Source organism: Lagopus muta, chromosome 1, assembly GCF_023343835.1.
Source record: "Lagopus muta isolate bLagMut1 chromosome 1, bLagMut1 primary, whole genome shotgun sequence".
Classification (NCBI taxonomy): Eukaryota; Metazoa; Chordata; class Aves; order Galliformes; family Phasianidae; genus Lagopus; species Lagopus muta.
The window spans coordinates 635,254-652,303 of record NC_064433.1 but is presented as its reverse complement, the minus strand read 5'-3'; the positions used below and the strand labels follow the sequence as shown (position 1 = coordinate 652,303).

The 17,050-nt window shown below is 53.7% G+C and overlaps 1 protein-coding gene across 2 annotated transcripts; it reads left to right on the top strand.

Annotated features, from left to right (window-relative positions):
• The first annotated feature begins 13 nt into the window (after positions 1-13).
• ARF5 (ADP ribosylation factor 5) lies at positions 14-9,360 on the top strand. Of its 2 annotated transcripts, XM_048926269.1 has the most exons (6): positions 17-344; positions 2,404-2,484; positions 2,866-2,975; positions 3,162-3,233; positions 4,718-4,843; positions 9,010-9,360. In XM_048926269.1, exons 1-6 carry the CDS (start codon positions 278-280, stop codon positions 9,094-9,096), a joined length of 543 nt encoding a protein of 180 aa, XP_048782226.1. In that variant the 5' UTR covers positions 17-277; the 3' UTR covers positions 9,097-9,360. The 2 variants fall into 2 exon arrangements, with proteins under 2 accessions (XP_048782235.1, XP_048782226.1); XM_048926278.1 differs by lacking the exons at positions 4,718-4,843; positions 9,010-9,360 and adding an exon at positions 3,810-4,702 and having other exon boundaries at positions 14-344.
• The last annotated feature ends 7,690 nt before the right edge of the window (positions 9,361-17,050 follow it).

The window sequence follows — 17,050 nt, the reverse complement described above, 5'->3', positions numbered from 1 at the left end:
CAGGTGTCAGAACGGAGCAGGGCGAGCCGAGGGGCGGGGCTAAAAGCGTTGGCCGGTAGCGCACGGTGCCGCGGCAATAGGAGGAGCCCGGTGATTGGAGGCGTGGCTAGCTGTGGGCGTGGCTAGAGGGATGGGCGGGGCTTGAGGAGGGGGCGGAGCCTTTGGCGCCGCGGAGCGAGGAGGCGTTGGGGTCGCAGCGCGGCCGCCCCCGGCGCGGCCATCCCGGCCATCCCGGCCATCCCGGCCCTCCGGCCCTCCGGTCCGTCCCGCCGCTGCAATGGGCCTCACCGTGTCTGCCATCTTCTCCCGCATCTTCGGCAAGAAACAGATGCGGATCCTGATGGGTGAGAGCGGGAGGTGGGGGCGGGGAGAGAGATGGAGGTGACAATGGGAATGGGGAGAAGGGGGGGTGGGGGTGGGATGGGATGGGATGGGAGGAAGATGAAGGTGAGGATGAAGATGGGATGGGGATACAGATGGGAATGAGATGGGGATGGGATGGGAATGGGATGGGATGGGAATGGGATGGGATGGGATGGGGTGTGATGGGATGGGATGGGATGGGATGGGATGGGAGTGGGATGGGATGGGAATGGGATGGGATGGGATGGGAGTGGGATGGGATGGGAGTGGGATGGGATGGGAATGGGATGGGATGGGATGGGATGGGATGGGATGGTGTGGGATGAGGAAGAGGATGGGGATGGGGATAGGATGGGGATGGGATGGAGATGGGGTGGGATGAGGAAGAGGATGGGGATGGGGATGGGATGTGAATGGAATGGGAAGGAATGAGAGGAAGATGAGAGCGAGGATGAAATGGGATGGGGATAGGAATGGGGATGGGGATGAAGGGGAAGACAGGATGAGGATGCAAGTGAAGATGGAATAGGGATAAAGATGAGGATGAGGATGGGAGGAAGATGAGGGTGAAGACAAAGATGGGATGGGGATGGGGATGGGATGGGGATGGGGATGAAGGTAAGGATGAAGAGGAAGACGGGATGAGGATGCAGGTGAAGATGAAGATGGGATATGGATGGAGATGAGGATGAGATGGAGATGGTGTTGGGGACGGGGATGGGGATGTAGATGAAGATGGGATGGGGATGAGAATGAAGATGCAATGACAATGAGAATGAAGATGAAGATGGGGCGGTGTTGAATAGATGAGGATGAAGAGGCAGATGGGATGAGGATGTGGATGACAATGAAGGTGGGATAGGGATGGGGATGAAGATGAGGATGAGGATGAGATGGGGGTGGGGTTGGGGAAGGGAATGTAGGTGAAGATGAGATGGGGATGGGGTTGGGGAAGGGAATGTAGGTGAAGATGGGATGGAGATGAGAATGAGGATGGAATGACAGTGATTATGAAGACGAAGATGAGATGGAGATGGGGTTGAAGATAAGGATGAAGAGGAAGAGGGGATGGGGATGTAATGGGTGAAGAGGAAGATGGGATAGGGATGGGGTTAAGATGAGAAAGAGGATGAGGATGGGATGGGGATGGGGTTGGGGTTGGGGATGAGGATGGGGATGGGGATGGCGATGGGGATGGGATGGGGATGCGAATGGAGATGGGATGGGGATGAGGATGGAGTGAAGATGAGCGTGAGGGTGAATATGTGATGGAAATGGGGTTGGGAATGGGAATGGGGATGGGAATGAGGATGAAGATGGAATGGGGATGGGATGAAGATGGGGATGAAGATGAAAGTGAGATGGAGATGGAGATGGGATGGAAGATAAGGATGAAGAGGAAGACAAGATGACGGTATGGGTGAAGATGAGGATGGGATAGGGATGAAAATAAGGGTGAGGATGAGGATGGGATGGGGATGAAGATGGGATGGGGATGAAGATGGGATGGGGATGAGAATGAAGATGGAATGACAATAAGAATGAGAATGGAGATGAGAGGGAGATGGGGGTGTATATAAGGATAAAGAGGAAAATAAGATGAGGATGAGGATGGGGATGAGATGAGGATGAGATGGAGGTGGGGTTGGGGATGGGGATGAGAGTGAGGACTGAATGGCGATGAGAATGAAGATGAAGATGGGGTGGGGTTGAATAGATGAGGATGAAGAGGTAGATGGGATGAGGATGAGGGTGAGGGGTGAAGATGGGATGAGGATGAGGGTGAAGATGGGATGAGGATGTGGGTGAAGATGGGATGAGGATGAGGGTGAAGATGGGATGAAGACGAGAATGAGGATGAAAATGAGATGAGAGTGGTGTTGAAGACGGCGATGAAGATGGGATGAAGATGCAGATGGGGATGGGGATGCGGGTGAAGATGAGGATGGAATGAAGATGAGGATGAAGATGAGTGAAGACGAGGATGGAAATGGGGCCAGTGCAGGGAGCGGTGCCGGTGACGCCATGTCTCCATTGCAGTGGGGTTGGACGCTGCAGGCAAAACCACCATCCTGTACAAGCTGAAGCTGGGAGAGATCGTCACCACCATCCCCACCATTGGTGAGCGCCCAGCGCTGTGCAGGGCCCCTCTCAACGGGCACCCACAGCCCAAACTGCTGCCAGAGGGCACCAGCATTGGGTTGGCAGCGATGCTTTGGGCAGAGCATTGCTCTGCTGGGACATGGCTGGGCTCTGGTGCTCCTCAGGGGGGTTGGGGACGTAGGGGGGTCATAGTGGGGGTCACAGCATGGATGCTCCTGAGGCAATTGACTGGGTCTGGTTGAAGGTGTTGGGTGAGGGCTTCGGAGTAAGGGGTGCTCAGAATCCCTCCTGGTGCTTTTTGGAGATGGTCAACCCATGGGTGAGGATGCTCCTAGGGGGATGCAGCCACGCACTCAGCCCTCACCGCGGTGCTCCCCACCTGTCCCCACATCCCTCCAGGGTTCAACGTGGAGACGGTGGAGTACAAGAACATCTGCTTCACGGTGTGGGATGTAGGAGGCCAGGACAAGATCCGGCCCCTCTGGAGGCACTACTTCCAGAACACACAGGTAAGTGGCACAGCACCGGTTCCAACCATCCGGATGGGACCACGAGGGTGTTCCCGTGGGGAAGGAAGGCTCTGAAATAAGAAAGTCCTTTGGTGGGACAGTGGGGGTGACACCCTCCCACAGTGCTGGGGGTGTTTGCGCCGCGTGTCAAAGCCCATGCCTGCTGCAGACTGGCTTTTCCCATAGGGTCTCATCTTTGTGGTGGACAGCAACGACCGGGAAAGGGTGCAGGAGTCTGCGGAGGAGCTGCAGAAGATGGTGAGAGGGGTGGGGGGACACCTGCTCTGGTGGTGGGATTGGCCCTGGGGACAAAGAGCTGTCCCCAAATTGGGGCTCCCTGGCCGTGGGGCTCGAAGGTCAGACTGCAGCAATCAGGAGCAATTGCAAAGGGGAAAACCAGCTGAGAAGACAGTGGGGTTTTGCATGCTGGGGAGCATGCTGTGCTGTCGTGCTGCTCCATCCCCGTTGGTGGTGCAGGGCTGGGAGGTCACCGAGCCCCATGGACAAGGAGGGAGCAATTTGCTGGAAGGAAGTTGCTTAGGTTCAGGATGATGCCCAGTTTGGCCCTAGATTTCTGATTGAGTGGTTGACGTGTGAAGCATCACGATGGTGGGTGTGCAGGTATTGCACCTCCCAACCCATCTGGTCATGTTCAAATGGGACCTCTTAGAAAATATGGCCTGGAGAGAATGCTCGTGGCTAGATTAGTGAATGCTGCAGTTAATTAAAGCAACATAATTGTGTTTTGCAAAGCTTAATCGGTGAAAATGCTTTTGGCAGAAGGGTGGAAAAGCACTGACTCGGAATAACAGGACACCTTATCTGTTCCAACAGTGTCATCACGTCCCTATAGGTCTCTTCCAACCCAAACCATGCTGTGATGCTATGAAGGTCACTTCCAAACCAAACCATTCTATCACTCCATGAAGGTCCTTTCCAACCCCAAACGTTCTATGACTCCTTGAAAAGTCCCCTCCAACCCAAACTATTCTTTAATTCCATGAAGTTCCTTTCCAACCCAAACCATTCTATGACTTCACGAAGGTCTCTTCCAACCCAAACGATTCTGTGACTCCATGAAGGTCCCCTCCAACCCAACCCAAATGATTCAATGATCCTATGAAGGTCCCTTGCAACCCAAACCATTCTGTGACTCCATGAAGGTCCTTTCCAACTCAACCCAAATGATTCTATGATCCTATGAAGCTCCCCTCCAACCCAAATGATTCAATGATCCTATGAAGGTCCCTTTCAATCTAAACCATTCTATTACTCCATGAAGGTCCCTTCCAACTCAACCCAAATGATTCAGTGATCCTATGAAGTTCCCTTCCAACCCAACCCAAATGATTCTGTGATCCTATGAAGGTCCCTTTCAACCTAAACCATTCTATTACTCCATGAAACGTCCCTTCCAACCCAACCCAAATGATTCAGTGATCCTATGAAGTTCCCTTCCAACCCTGTGCAGATCCCTACCAACCCAAGGTATTTTGTGATCCCATGAAGCTCCCCTCCAACCCAAATGATTCTGGGATCCTATGAAGGTTCCCCTCCAACCCAAACCACACTATTAGGGTTGGAGCCTGGGGCTCCTGGCCCGCTCCTTATTTGTGGGCTCAAGATGATCGACTCACCCTCACAGCGCTGAACAACATCAGCCCCGAGCCGAGGAGGATTCCGGGGGGCGAGGTGGGTTGCAGAGCTGCATCCTGCAGCTCACCAGTCCCTGCCCCCCATAGCTGCAGGAGGACGAGCTGCGTGACGCCGTGCTGCTGGTGTTTGCCAACAAGCAGGACATGCCCAACGCCATGGCGGTGAGCGAGCTGACCGACAAGCTGGGGCTGCAGGCGCTGCGCAGCCGGACCGTGAGTGCTGTGGGGTGGGAGGTGGTGGGGGGGCCTGGGTGGGTGTGAAGGGAAAAGCAAGGAGCTCCCGGAAGCAGATGGGTGGGAGGATGCTTGCAGCTCACGCCGTAGGTCGCTCCGGAAGTAATGCCTCCTGGTTATTTCCGTGGAAGCTGCGAGAGGAGCGCGGTAGCACTGTTTGGTAGAGCAAGTGCTCAGCTACAGGATGAAGTTTTCAGCAGTCATTTCCATTTCACCGGTGGTGATCAAGAGCCTGTGTGCTGTGCTCGTGCAAGTCTACACCAGTTGAGGTGACTGGCTGTGACACAGAGGCTGTGACCACATCGCTGTTAGATCAGAAGGGCTCTGAGTACCTGATGTAGTTGTAGGTGCTGCTGTTCATTGCGAGATGTGGGACCAGATGGCCTCTGAAGGTCCCTTCCAACTCAACCCATTCTGTCATCCTAAGAAGGTCCCATCCAACCCAAAATGGCTCTGTGATCCTATGAAGGTCCCTTCCAACGCAACCCATTCTGTGAGCCTGTGAAGATCCCTTCCAACTCAACCCATTCCATGATCCTAAGAAGGTCCCATCCAACCCAAATTATTCTGTGTTCCTGTGAAGGTCCTTTCCAACCCAAACCATATCGTTATTCTATCAAGGTCCCTTCCAATTCAACCCATTCTGTGACTCTATGAAAGTCCCTTCCAACTCAACCCATTCCATGATCCTAAGAAGGTCCCATCCAACCCAAATGGTTCTGTGATCCTATGAAGGTCCTTTCCAACTTAATCCATTCCATGATCCTATGAAGGTCTCATCCAACCCAAATGATTCTGTGATCCTGTGAAGGTTCTTTAACCCAACTCATATTGTTATTCTATGAAGATCCCTTCCAACTCAACCCATTCCATGATCCTATGGAGGTCCCCTCCAACTCAAATGGTTCTGTGATCCTATGAAGGTCCTTTCCAACTCAACCCATTCCATGATCCTATGGAGGTCCCCTCCAGCTCAACCCATTCCATGATCCTATGAAGGTCCCATCCAACCCAAATGATTCTGTGATCCTGTGAAGGTTCTTTAACCCAAATCATATTGTTATTCTATGAAGATGCCTTCCAACTCAACCCATTCCATGATCCTATGGAGGTCACTTCCAACTCAACCCATTCTATTATCTTATGAAAGTCCCTTCCAACTCAGCCCATTTCATGATCCAATGAAGATCCCATCCAACCCAGATGGTTCTGTGATGCTATGAAGGTCCTTTCCAACTCAACCCATTCCATGATCCTATGAAGGTCTCATCCAACCCAAATGATTCTGTGATCCTGTGAAGATCCTTTCCAACTTAATCCATTCCATGATCCTATGAAAGTCCCCTCCAACTCAACCCATTTCATGATCCTAAGAAGGTCCCATCCAACCCAAATGATTCTGTGATCCTGTGAAGGTCCAAGCCATATTGTTATTCTATCAAGGTCCCTTCCAACTCAACACATTCCAAGATCCTATGAAAGTCCCCTCCAATTCAGCCCATTCCGTGACCCTCTGAAGGTCCCATCCAACCCAAATGGTTCTGTGATCCTATGAAGGTCCCTTCCAACTTAATCCATTCCATGATCCTATGAAAGTCCCCTCCAACTCAACCCATTCCATGATCCTATGGAGGTCCCCTCCAACTCAACCCATTCCATGATCCGATGAAGGTCTCCTCCAACCCGAATGATTCTGTGATCCTATGAAGGTCCTTTCCAACTCAACCCATTCCATGATCCTGTGGAGGTCCCCTCCAGCTCAACCCATTTCACGATCCTATTAAGGTCTCATCCAACCCAAATGGTTCTGTGATCCTAAGATCCTTTCCAACTCAACCCATTCCATGATCCTATGGAGGTCCCCTCCAACTCAACCCATTCCATGATCCTACGAAGCTCCCATCCAACCCAAATGATTCTGTGATCCTATGAAGGTCCTTTCCAACTCAACCCGTTCTGTGATCCTATGAAGGTCAGGACAGCACCCTCTAACCCCATGGCCCCTCCAAAACCCCACAGGCTGTGGGTCCCATCCACCAGCAGCAGATGGGGCTGCACCCACCGGCGCGTCCTCCTCCACCCCAAAGATCTCATGCATGCAGGCATCCTCCCTTGTTTTCTTCTCCCAAGCTGTGAGTCCATGATGTCCCACATGGAAAGAACCAGCCAGACAGAGACACCAGGACACGTGGGATGGGGAAGCCTCTTATTTCCAGCCTTAATGATTCTATGGGTGGGCACAAGGGGATGGGTTGGTGGTTGGAATTGATCGTAGAGGTCTTCTCCAGCCTTAATGACTCTGTGACCCTATAAGTGGGAACAGTGGGGATGGGATCGTGGTTGGACTCAGAGGTTGTAGAAGTCTTCTCCAGCCTTAATGACTCTGTGACCCTATAAGAGGGGGTGATGGGGATGGGTTGGTGGGGATGGGTTTGTGGTTGGACTTGATCGTAGAAGTCTTCTCCAACCTTAATGACTGTGACCCTACAAGAAGGGGGGGATGGGTATGGGATGATGGGGATGAGTTGGTGGTTGGAATTGATCATAGAGGTCTTCTCCAACCTTAATGATTCTGTGATCCTATAAGAGGAGGTGATGGGGTTGGGATGATGGTTCGACTCAGTGATCGTAGAGCTCTTCTCCAACCTTAATGACTGTGACCCTATAAGAAGGGAGGGATGGGGATGGGTTGGTGGGGATGGGTTGTGTGGTTGGACTTGATTATAGAAGTCTTCTCCAACCTTAATGACTCTGTGACCCTATAAGAAGGGGGGAATGGGTATGGAATGGTGGGGATGGGTTGGTGGTTGGACTTGATCATAGAGCTCTTCTCCAACCTTAATGACTGTGACCCTATAAGAGGAGGTGATGGGGATGGGTTGATGGGGATGGGTTGGTGGTTGGACTTGATTGTAGAGGTCTTCTCCAACCTGAATGATTCTGTGATCCTATAAGAGGAGGTGATGGGGATGGGTTGATGGGGACGGGTTGGTGGTTGGACTTGATCGTAGAGGTCTTCTCCAACCTTAATGACTCTGTGATCCTATAAGTGGAAATGGGGTCATGGTTGGACTCAGTGATCGTAGAGCTCTTCTCCAACCTTAATGACTGTGACCCTATAAGAGGGGGTGATGGGGATGGGTTGGTGGGGATGGGTTTGTGGTTGGACTTCATTGTAGAGGTCTTCTCCAACCTTAAAGACTCTGTGACCCTATAAGAAGGGGGGAATGGGTATGGGATGGTGGGGATGGGTTGGTGGTTGGACTTGATCATAGAGGTCTTCTCCAGCCTTAATGACTCTGTGATCCCATAAGAGAGTATGGTGGAAATGGGATGATGGTTGGACTCAATGACTGTGGAAGTCTTCTGCAACCTTAATTATTCAGTGATCCTATAAGTGGCTGGGATGGATCCACTGTTGGACTCAGTGATCATAGAGGTCTTCTCCAACCTGAATGATTCTGTGATCCTATAAGAGGAGGTGATGGGGGTGGGATGATGGTTGGACTTGATCGTAGAGCTCTTCTCCAACCTTAATGACTGTGACCTTATAAGAGGGGGTGATGGGGATGGGATGGTGGGGATGGGATGGTGGTTGGAATTGATCGTAGAGGTCTTCTCCAACCTTAATGACTCTGTGATGCTATAAGAGGAGGTGATGGGGATGGGATGGTGGGGACAGGTTGGTGGTTGGACTTGATCAAAGAGGTCTTCTCCAGCCTTAATGACTCTGTGATCCCATAAGTGGAAATGGGATGATGGTTGGACTCAGTGATCGTAGAGCTCTTCTCCAACCTTTATGACTCTGTGATCCCACAAGAGGGATGGTGGGGATGGGATGATCCTATGGCTGGGGATGGTTGCGTTGGGTCAACTGTTGGACTTGATTTTCAAGGTCTTTTCCAACCTTTATGACTGTGATCCTGCAAGAGGGGTGTTGGGGATGGGATGATCCTATGGCTGGGGATGGTTGCATTGGGTCAACCATTGGACTTGATGCTTTTTGAGGTCTTCTCCAACCTCAACGACTCTGTGATCCTCTCATCCCACACACTGGGGTTGGGCTGGTGGTTGGATGCGACGAAAGCAGAGCTGTTTTCCAACCCTAACCATCCTACCCTTGTCCTCTCCCTCCTGTCCCACAGTGGTACGTGCAGGCGACGTGTGCCACGCAGGGCACAGGGCTGTACGACGGGCTGGACTGGCTGTCCCACGAGCTCTCCAAGCGCTAAGAGGAGCCGGGACGTCCCCTCCAACTGCTGTCCTTCGGTTCTCTTTCTTTTCCACCCTTATTTTTCAAGTGGGGAGGGGGGATGTTTTTCTTTCCCCCTCCCCTTACCTCCAGCTGTGGCCTCGTCTCCGTGTGTTTCTTGGATAGGACTTGGACCTCACCGACCCACAGCTCCGGTTGGGACGGAACCCCACTTTTTATCCACCACAAATGAATGGGGAATGGGAGCTTAATAAAGTGCTGCCTGCACCGTGCCGGGCTGCAGAGGAGGTGGGCAGAGCTCTGCAGTGCTTTTGTCCTCCCCGAGTTGTCCTGCAGCGTTAATGCTGCCCAGGGAGAGGTTTGGGATTGTGGGGTCGGCTCTGGGGTGTGCGCTGTAGGAGAGCTAATTGGGCTGCAATTAGTGGGACTGCATGAAGCCTGATGGAAAGAGCCTGCCCAGCACTGGAAGGGAATGAGTGCTGGGGGGGCGCTGGCTGTCAATGTGGGGTGCTGGATGGCCCTATGGGGTGCTGGCTGGCCCTGTTGGGTGCTGGTATCCCTATGGGGTGCTGGCTGGCCCTATTGGGTGCTGGCTGGCCCTATTGGGTGCTGGTATCCCTATGGGGTGCTGGCTGTCCTTGTAGGGTGCTGGCTGTCCCTATGGGGTGCTGGCTCTCCTTGTGGAGTGCTGCTGTCTTCATTGGGTGCTGGCTATCCCTATGGGGTTCTGGCTGTCCCTGTGGGGTTCTGGCTGTCCCTATGGGGTGCTGGCTGTCCCTATGGGGTGTTGGTTTTCCCTATGGGGTTCTGGCTGTCCCTATGAGATGCTGGCTGTCATTGTGGGGTTCTGCTGTCATTGTGGGGTTCTGGCTGTCCCTATGGGTTGGTGGCTGTCCTTGTGGGGTGCTGCTGTCTTCATCGGGTTCTGGCTGTCCCTAAAGGGTTCTGGCTGTCCCTATGGGGATCTGGCTGTCCCTATGGGGTGCTGGCTGTCCCTATGGAGTACTGGCTCTCCTTGTCGAATGCTGTTCCTAAGGGGTTCTGGCTGTCTCTATGGGGTTCTGGATGTCCCTATGAGGTGCTGGCTGTCCCTATGGGTTCCTGACTGTCCCTGTGGAGTACTGGCTCTCCTCATCAAATGCTCTCCCTATGGGGTGCTGGCTGTCCTTATGGGTTTCTGGCTGTCTCTATGGGGTGCTGGCTGTCGTTGTGGGGTACTGCTGTCTTCATGGGGTGCTGTCCTTATGGAGTGCTGCTGTCTTCATGGGGTGTTGGCTGTCCCTGTGGGGTGCTGGCTGTCTCTATGGGGTTCTGGCTGTCCCTATGGGGTGCTGGCTGTCCCTATGGAGTACTGGCTCTCCTCATGGAGTGCTGTCCCTGTGGGGTGCTGGCTGTCCCTAAGGAGTACTGGCTCTCCTTGTCGAATGCTGTTCCTATGGGGTTCTGGCTGTCCCTGTTGGTTGCTGACTGTCCCTATGGGGTTCTGGCTGTCCCTATGGTGTTGGTTGTCCCTGTGGGGTTCTGGATGTCCCTATGGGTTGCTGGCTGTCCCTATGGGGTTCTGACTGTCCCTATGGGGTCTTGGTTGTCCCTGTGGGGTTCTGGATGTCCCTATGGGTTGCTGGCTGTCGTTGTGGGGTACTGCTGTCTTCATGGGGTGCTGTCCTTATGCAGTGCTGCTGTCTTCATGGGGTGTTGGCTGTCCCTAAGGGGTTCTGGCTGTCCCTGTGGGGTGCTGGCTGTCTCTATGGGGTTTCTGGCTGTCCCTATGGGTTTCTGGCTGTCCCTATGGGGTGCTGGTTGTCCGTATGGAGTACTGGCTCTCCTTGTCGAATGCTGTCCTTATGGGGTTCTGGCTGTCCGTATGGGGTGTTGGTTGTCCCTGTGGGGTTCTGGCTGTCCCTATGGGTTGCTGGCTGTCCTTGTGGGGTGCTGCTGTCTTCATGGGGTTCTGGCTGTCCCTGTGGGGTGCTGGCTGTCCCTATGGGGTGCTGGCTGTCCCTATGGAGTACTGGCTCTCCTTGTTGAATGCTGTTCCTAAGGGGTGCTGGCTGTCTCTATGGGGTTCTGGATGTCCCTATGAGGTGCTGGCTGTCCCTAAAGGGTTCTGGCTATCCCTATGGGGTGCTGGCTGTCCCTATGGGGTGCTGGCTGTCCCTGTGGAGTACTGGCTCTCCTTGTCGAATGCTGTTCCTATGGGGTTCTGGCTGTCCCTGTTGGTTGCTGACTGTCCCTATGGGGTTCTGGCTGTCCCTATGGTGTTGGTTGTCCCTGTGGGGTTCTGGATGTCCCTATGAGGTGCTGGCTGTCCCTGTGGGGTGCTGGCTGTCCCTATGGGGTTCTGAATGTCCCTATGAGGTGCTGGCTGTCCCTGTGGGGTTCTGAATGTCCCTATGAGGTGCTGGCTGTCCCTGTGGGGTTGCTGGCTGTCATTGTGGGGTGCTGCTGTCTTCATAGGGTGCTGTCCCTGTTGGGTGCTGGCTGTCCCTAAGGAGTACTGGCTCTCCTTGTCGAATGCTGTCCCTATGGGGTGCTGGCTGTCCCTATGGGGTTCTGGCTGGCCCTATGGGGTGCTGGCTGTCCCTATGAAGTACTGGCTGTCTCTATGGAGTACTGGCTCTCCTCATCAAATGCTGTCCCTGTGGGGTGCTGGCTGTCCCTATGGGGTTCTGACTGTCCCTATGGGGTTCTGGCTGTCCCTATGGAGTGCTGGCTGTCTCTATAGAGTGCTAGCTGTCTGTATGGAATGTTGGCTGTCCCTATGGGGTCCTGCTGTCCTCATAGAGTGCAATCCCTATGGGGTGCCGGTTATCCCTGTGGGGTGCCGGCTGTCCCTGGGGTACTGGCTCTCCTCATGGAGTGCTGTCCTTGTGGGGTTCTGGCTGTCTCTATGGGATGCTGGCTGTCCCTATGGGGTTCTGGCTGTCCCTATGGAGTTCTGGCTGTCCCTGTGGGGTTCTGGCTGTCCCTATGGGGTTCTGGCTGTCTCTATGGGGTGCTGGCTGTCCCTATGGGGTTCTGGCTGTCCCTATGTGGTGCTGGCTGTCCCTATGGGGTTCTGGCTGTCCCTGTGGGGTGCTGGCTGTCTCTATGGGGTTCTGGCTGTCCCTAAGGGGTTCTGTCTGTCCCTATGTGTTTCTGGCTGTCTCTATGGGGTTCTGGCTGTCCCTGTGGGGTGCTGGCTGTCTCTATGGGGTTCTGGTTGTCCCTATGGGATGCTGGCTGCCTCTATGGAATACTGGCTGTCCCTATGGGGTTCTGGCTGTCCCTGTGGGGTGCTGGCTGTCGCTATGGGGTGGTGGCTGGCCCTATGGGCTGCTGGCTGTCCTTGTGGGGTGCTGCTGTCCCTGTGGGGTGCTGCAGTGCACGGACAAGGGGCTGATGTCCCCAGGCGATGGGTGTTACCATCCTGGGGGTCCCTGACTTCAGCCTTCCCAATGGCCATCCTGCAGTGAGCATCGTACCCTGACACACCTCCAGCAGTGCTTTGGAGACGTGGCATTTGTGGGATTTCACAGCACCCCCCTCCTCCTCCTCCCCCACATGGGGGGCACTGGTGGGGTTTGCAGCACGGCCGGAGGAATCCTCAGGGAGCTGAGGAAGGAGCAAGGGCAGTCACAACCCCTACCATATAGACTGGAAGAGCTGAATGTGTTTCACATCCCCTGCATCACTACTGTTATTATTATTATTATTATTGTTATTATTATTATCTGGGCAGTTCAGTTTTTAAGTACTTTGGAAGACCTGTGTATGAAAATGCATTCTGGCCCCCCATGGCCAAACGCTGCCCCCATCACTGTCCTCGTGCGGCCCTCTCCATCTCAGCCCCATCCCATTCTTGTCCCCATCCCATCCCCAATCCCAACCCCTCTCCGGCTCCTGAAGGGAACTGATAAACAGGAATAGAGCTGGATGAGGCCCTGGGCATCCTGAGCTGGTGGTGGGCACTCAGACCATGGCAGGGGGTGGTGCTGGGGGGTATTTGGGGTCCCTTCCAACCCAACTGTTCTATGATTTCAGGAACTCATCCACTCAATAATTCTGTGGTTCTGTGATCTTTAAGGATCCTTCAAACTCAACCCCAACGCAGCTCCTAACCCCAACCCAATGCAACCCAATGCATCCCAACCCCAACACAGCACAACCCAGCCCCAACCCAATTCCAACCCAAACCCAAACCCAACCCAGCCCCAATCCAATCCCAATTCCAACCCAAACCCAACCCAGCCCCAACCCAATCCCAACTCAAACCCAACCCAGCCCCAACCCAATCCCAACTCAAACCCAAACCCAACCCAGCTCCAACCCAATCCCAACCCAAACCCAAACCCAACCCAGCCCCAATCCAATCCCAACTCAAACCCAACCCAGCCCCAACCCAATCCCAACTCAAACCCAAACCCAACCCAGCCCCAATCCAATCCCAACTCAAACCCAACCCAGCCCCAACCCAATCCCAACTCAAACCCAAACCCAACCCAGCCCCAATCCCAACCCAAACCCAAACCCAACCCAGCTCCAACCCAATCCCAATCCCAACCCAAACCCAAACCCAACACAGCCCCAACACAGCCCCAACCCAATCCCAACCCAAACCCAAACCCAACCCAGCCCCAACCCAATCCCAACCCAAACCCAAACCCAACCCAGCCCCAACCCAATCCCAACTCAAACCCAAACCCAACCCAGCCCCAACCCAATCCCAACTCAAACCCAAACCCAACCCAGCTCCAACCCAATCCCAACCCAAACCCAAACCCAACACAGCCCCAACCCAATCCCAACTCAAACCCAACCCAGCCCCAACCCAATCCCAACGCAAACCCAAACCCAACCCAGCCCCAGCCCCAACCCCAAACCCAACCCCAGCTCAACCCTAAATCCAATCCCAACCCAACCCCAACTCCACCCCAACTCAACCCAATGCAGCCCAACCTCAACCCAACCCCAACTCAACTCTACCCCAACCCCAAACCCAACCCAACCTCAACCCAACTCCAACACAATGTAACTCAACTCCATCCCAACCCCAATCCCAATTCAATCCAACCCCAATCCAACTCAGTCCCTACCCAACCCCAATACAACACAACCCCATCACAATTCCAAACCTACCCCAAAGCCACTCCAACTTCAATCCAACTCAATCCCAACCCCAATTCCAACCCAACTCTAACCCCACCCCTAAACCAATGCAACGCAACCCCAATCCCACTTCAGCACAACCCCAACTCAAACTCAACCCAACTCTGAACCCTAAACCCAGCCCCAACCCTTCTCCAACCCCAACACAAACTCAATCCCAACCCCAACCCAGTGCAACCCAGCCCAATCCCAACCCCAACTCAACCCAACTCCAACCCAACCCGACCCCAACTCCAACCCCAACCTTAAACCAACTCTCCAACCCCAACCCAAACTCAATCCCAGCCCAAACCCCAACCCCAGTCCAACCCCAACCCAACTCTGACCCCAAGTGAACCCAACCCCAAACCCCAAATTGGACCCCAACCCAACTCCAACCCCAATTCAATCCAATGCCAACCCAACTCAATCCCAAACCAACCCCAAACCTCAAACTTGACCCCAACACCACTCCATCTCCAACCCAACTCAATCTCAACCCAACCCCAACTCAATCCCAATCCCAATTCCAACCCCAACCCCAACCCCAACCCCAATGCAATGCAACCCAACCCAAGCTCAAAGTCAACTCAATCCCAACCCAAACCCAACCCCAACTCAATCTCAACCCTAACCCAACCCCAATACCAACCCAACCCCCAAACCAACACCAACCCAACACCCAATCCAACACCAAATCCAACCCTGTCTCAACCCCAGCCCTAACCCTAAGCCAACTCCAATCCCAAACCAACCCCAAATCCAACCCAACCCCAACTCAATCCCAACCCAATCCCAACCCCAACCCCAGCCCCAACTCAATCCCAAGACTAACCCTAACCCAACCCCAATCCCAACCCAATCCCAAACCAACCCCAACCCTAACCCTAACCCAACCCCGGTTCAATCCCAACCCAATCGCAAACGCAGCTCCAAGTCAATCCCAAACCTAGCCCTAACCAAACTCAACACCAACCCCCAAGCCAACATCAACCCAACACCCAAGCCAACATCAACCCCAATCCCAAACCAACCCCAACCCTAACCCAACCCCAACCCCAACCCCAACCTCAACTCAATCCCAATGCCAACCCAACCCCAACTCAACACCAATCTCAACCCCAATTCAATCCCAACCCATCCCCAACTCAATCCCAAGCCTAACCCCAACCCAACCCCAATACCAACCCAACCCCAACCCTAACCCAACCCCAATCCAACCCCAACTCAATCAAAACTCTAACTGAACCCCAATGCCAACCCAACCCCAACCTCAACTCAATCCCAACGCCAACCCAACCCCAATTCATCACCAATCTCAACCCCAATTCAATCCCAACCCAATCCCAACCCTAACCCAACCCCAATACCAACCTGACCCCCAAACACCAACCCAACACCCAACCCAACACCAACCCCAACCCCAACTCAATCCCAATCCAACTCCAAACCCAACCCCAACTCAATCCCAATCCTAACCCTAACCAAACCCCAATCCCAAAACAACCCTAACCCTAACCCACCCCCAACTCAATCAAAACCCAATCCCAACCCCAGCTCCAACTCAATCCCAAACCTAACTCAACCCCAATGCCAACCCAACAACCAACCCAACACCAACCCTAACCCAACCCCAATGCCAACCCAACCCCAAGCTCAACTCAATCCCAAAGCCAACCCAACCCTAACTCAACACCAACATGAACCCCAATTCAATCCCAAACCAACCCCAAACCAAACCCCAACTCAATCCCAAGCCTAACCCCAACCCAACCCCAATACCAACCTGACCCCCAAACCAACACCAACCCAACACCCAACCCCAACCCCAACCCAATCCCGACTCAATCCCAACCCTAACCCAACCCAAACCCAACCCCAACTCAATCCCAACCCTAACCCTAACCCAACCCCAATCCCAACCCAACACCAACACCAACCCCAACTCAATCCCAACCCCAACCCAACCCCTACCCAACCCCAACTCAATCCCAAGCCTAACCCAAGCCCAATACCAACCCCAACCCCCAACCCAACACCAACACCAACCCCAACCCAACACCAACCCCAACCCAACCCCAATGCCAACCCAACCCCAAGCTCAACTCAATCCCAAAGCCAACCCAACCCTAACTCAACACCAACACGAACCCCAATTCAATCCCAAACCAACCCCAAACCAAACCCCAACTCAATCCCAAGCCTAACCCCAACCCAACCCCAATACCAACCTGACCCCCAAACCAACACCAACCCAACACCCAACACCAACACCAATCCCAACCCAACCCCAAACCCAACCCCAACCCCAACTCAATCCCAACTCTAACTGAACCCCAACCCCAACCCCAACTCAATCCCAAACCCCAATCCCAACCCCAAACCCAACCCCAACTCAATCTCAACCCTAACCCAAGCCCGATACCAACCCAACACCAACACCAACCCCAACTCAATCCCAACCCCAACCCAACCCCAAACCAACTCAATCTCAACCCTAACCCAAGCCCGATACCAACCCAATACCCAACCCAACACCAACACCAACCCCAACCCCAACTCAATCCCAACTCTAACTGAACCCCAATGCCAACCCAACCCCAACTCAACCCAACCCAACCCAACCCTAACCCCAATCCCATCCATTCCATGTCTCTGTGATCTCAGGACTGAACTCAGATGCTGAGGAAAATGGGGAGGGAACAGTCCTCATCTTTCTGCAGGGCAGAACAACTGGGATATCAGGGCTGTGTGCTCCAGGGATGGTGGTTTGTTTTTCTTTTTTTTTGCTTAGAGGTCCCCATAGAACAATTTTTGCTCACAAAAAGCACTTTTTTTCCTGCGTA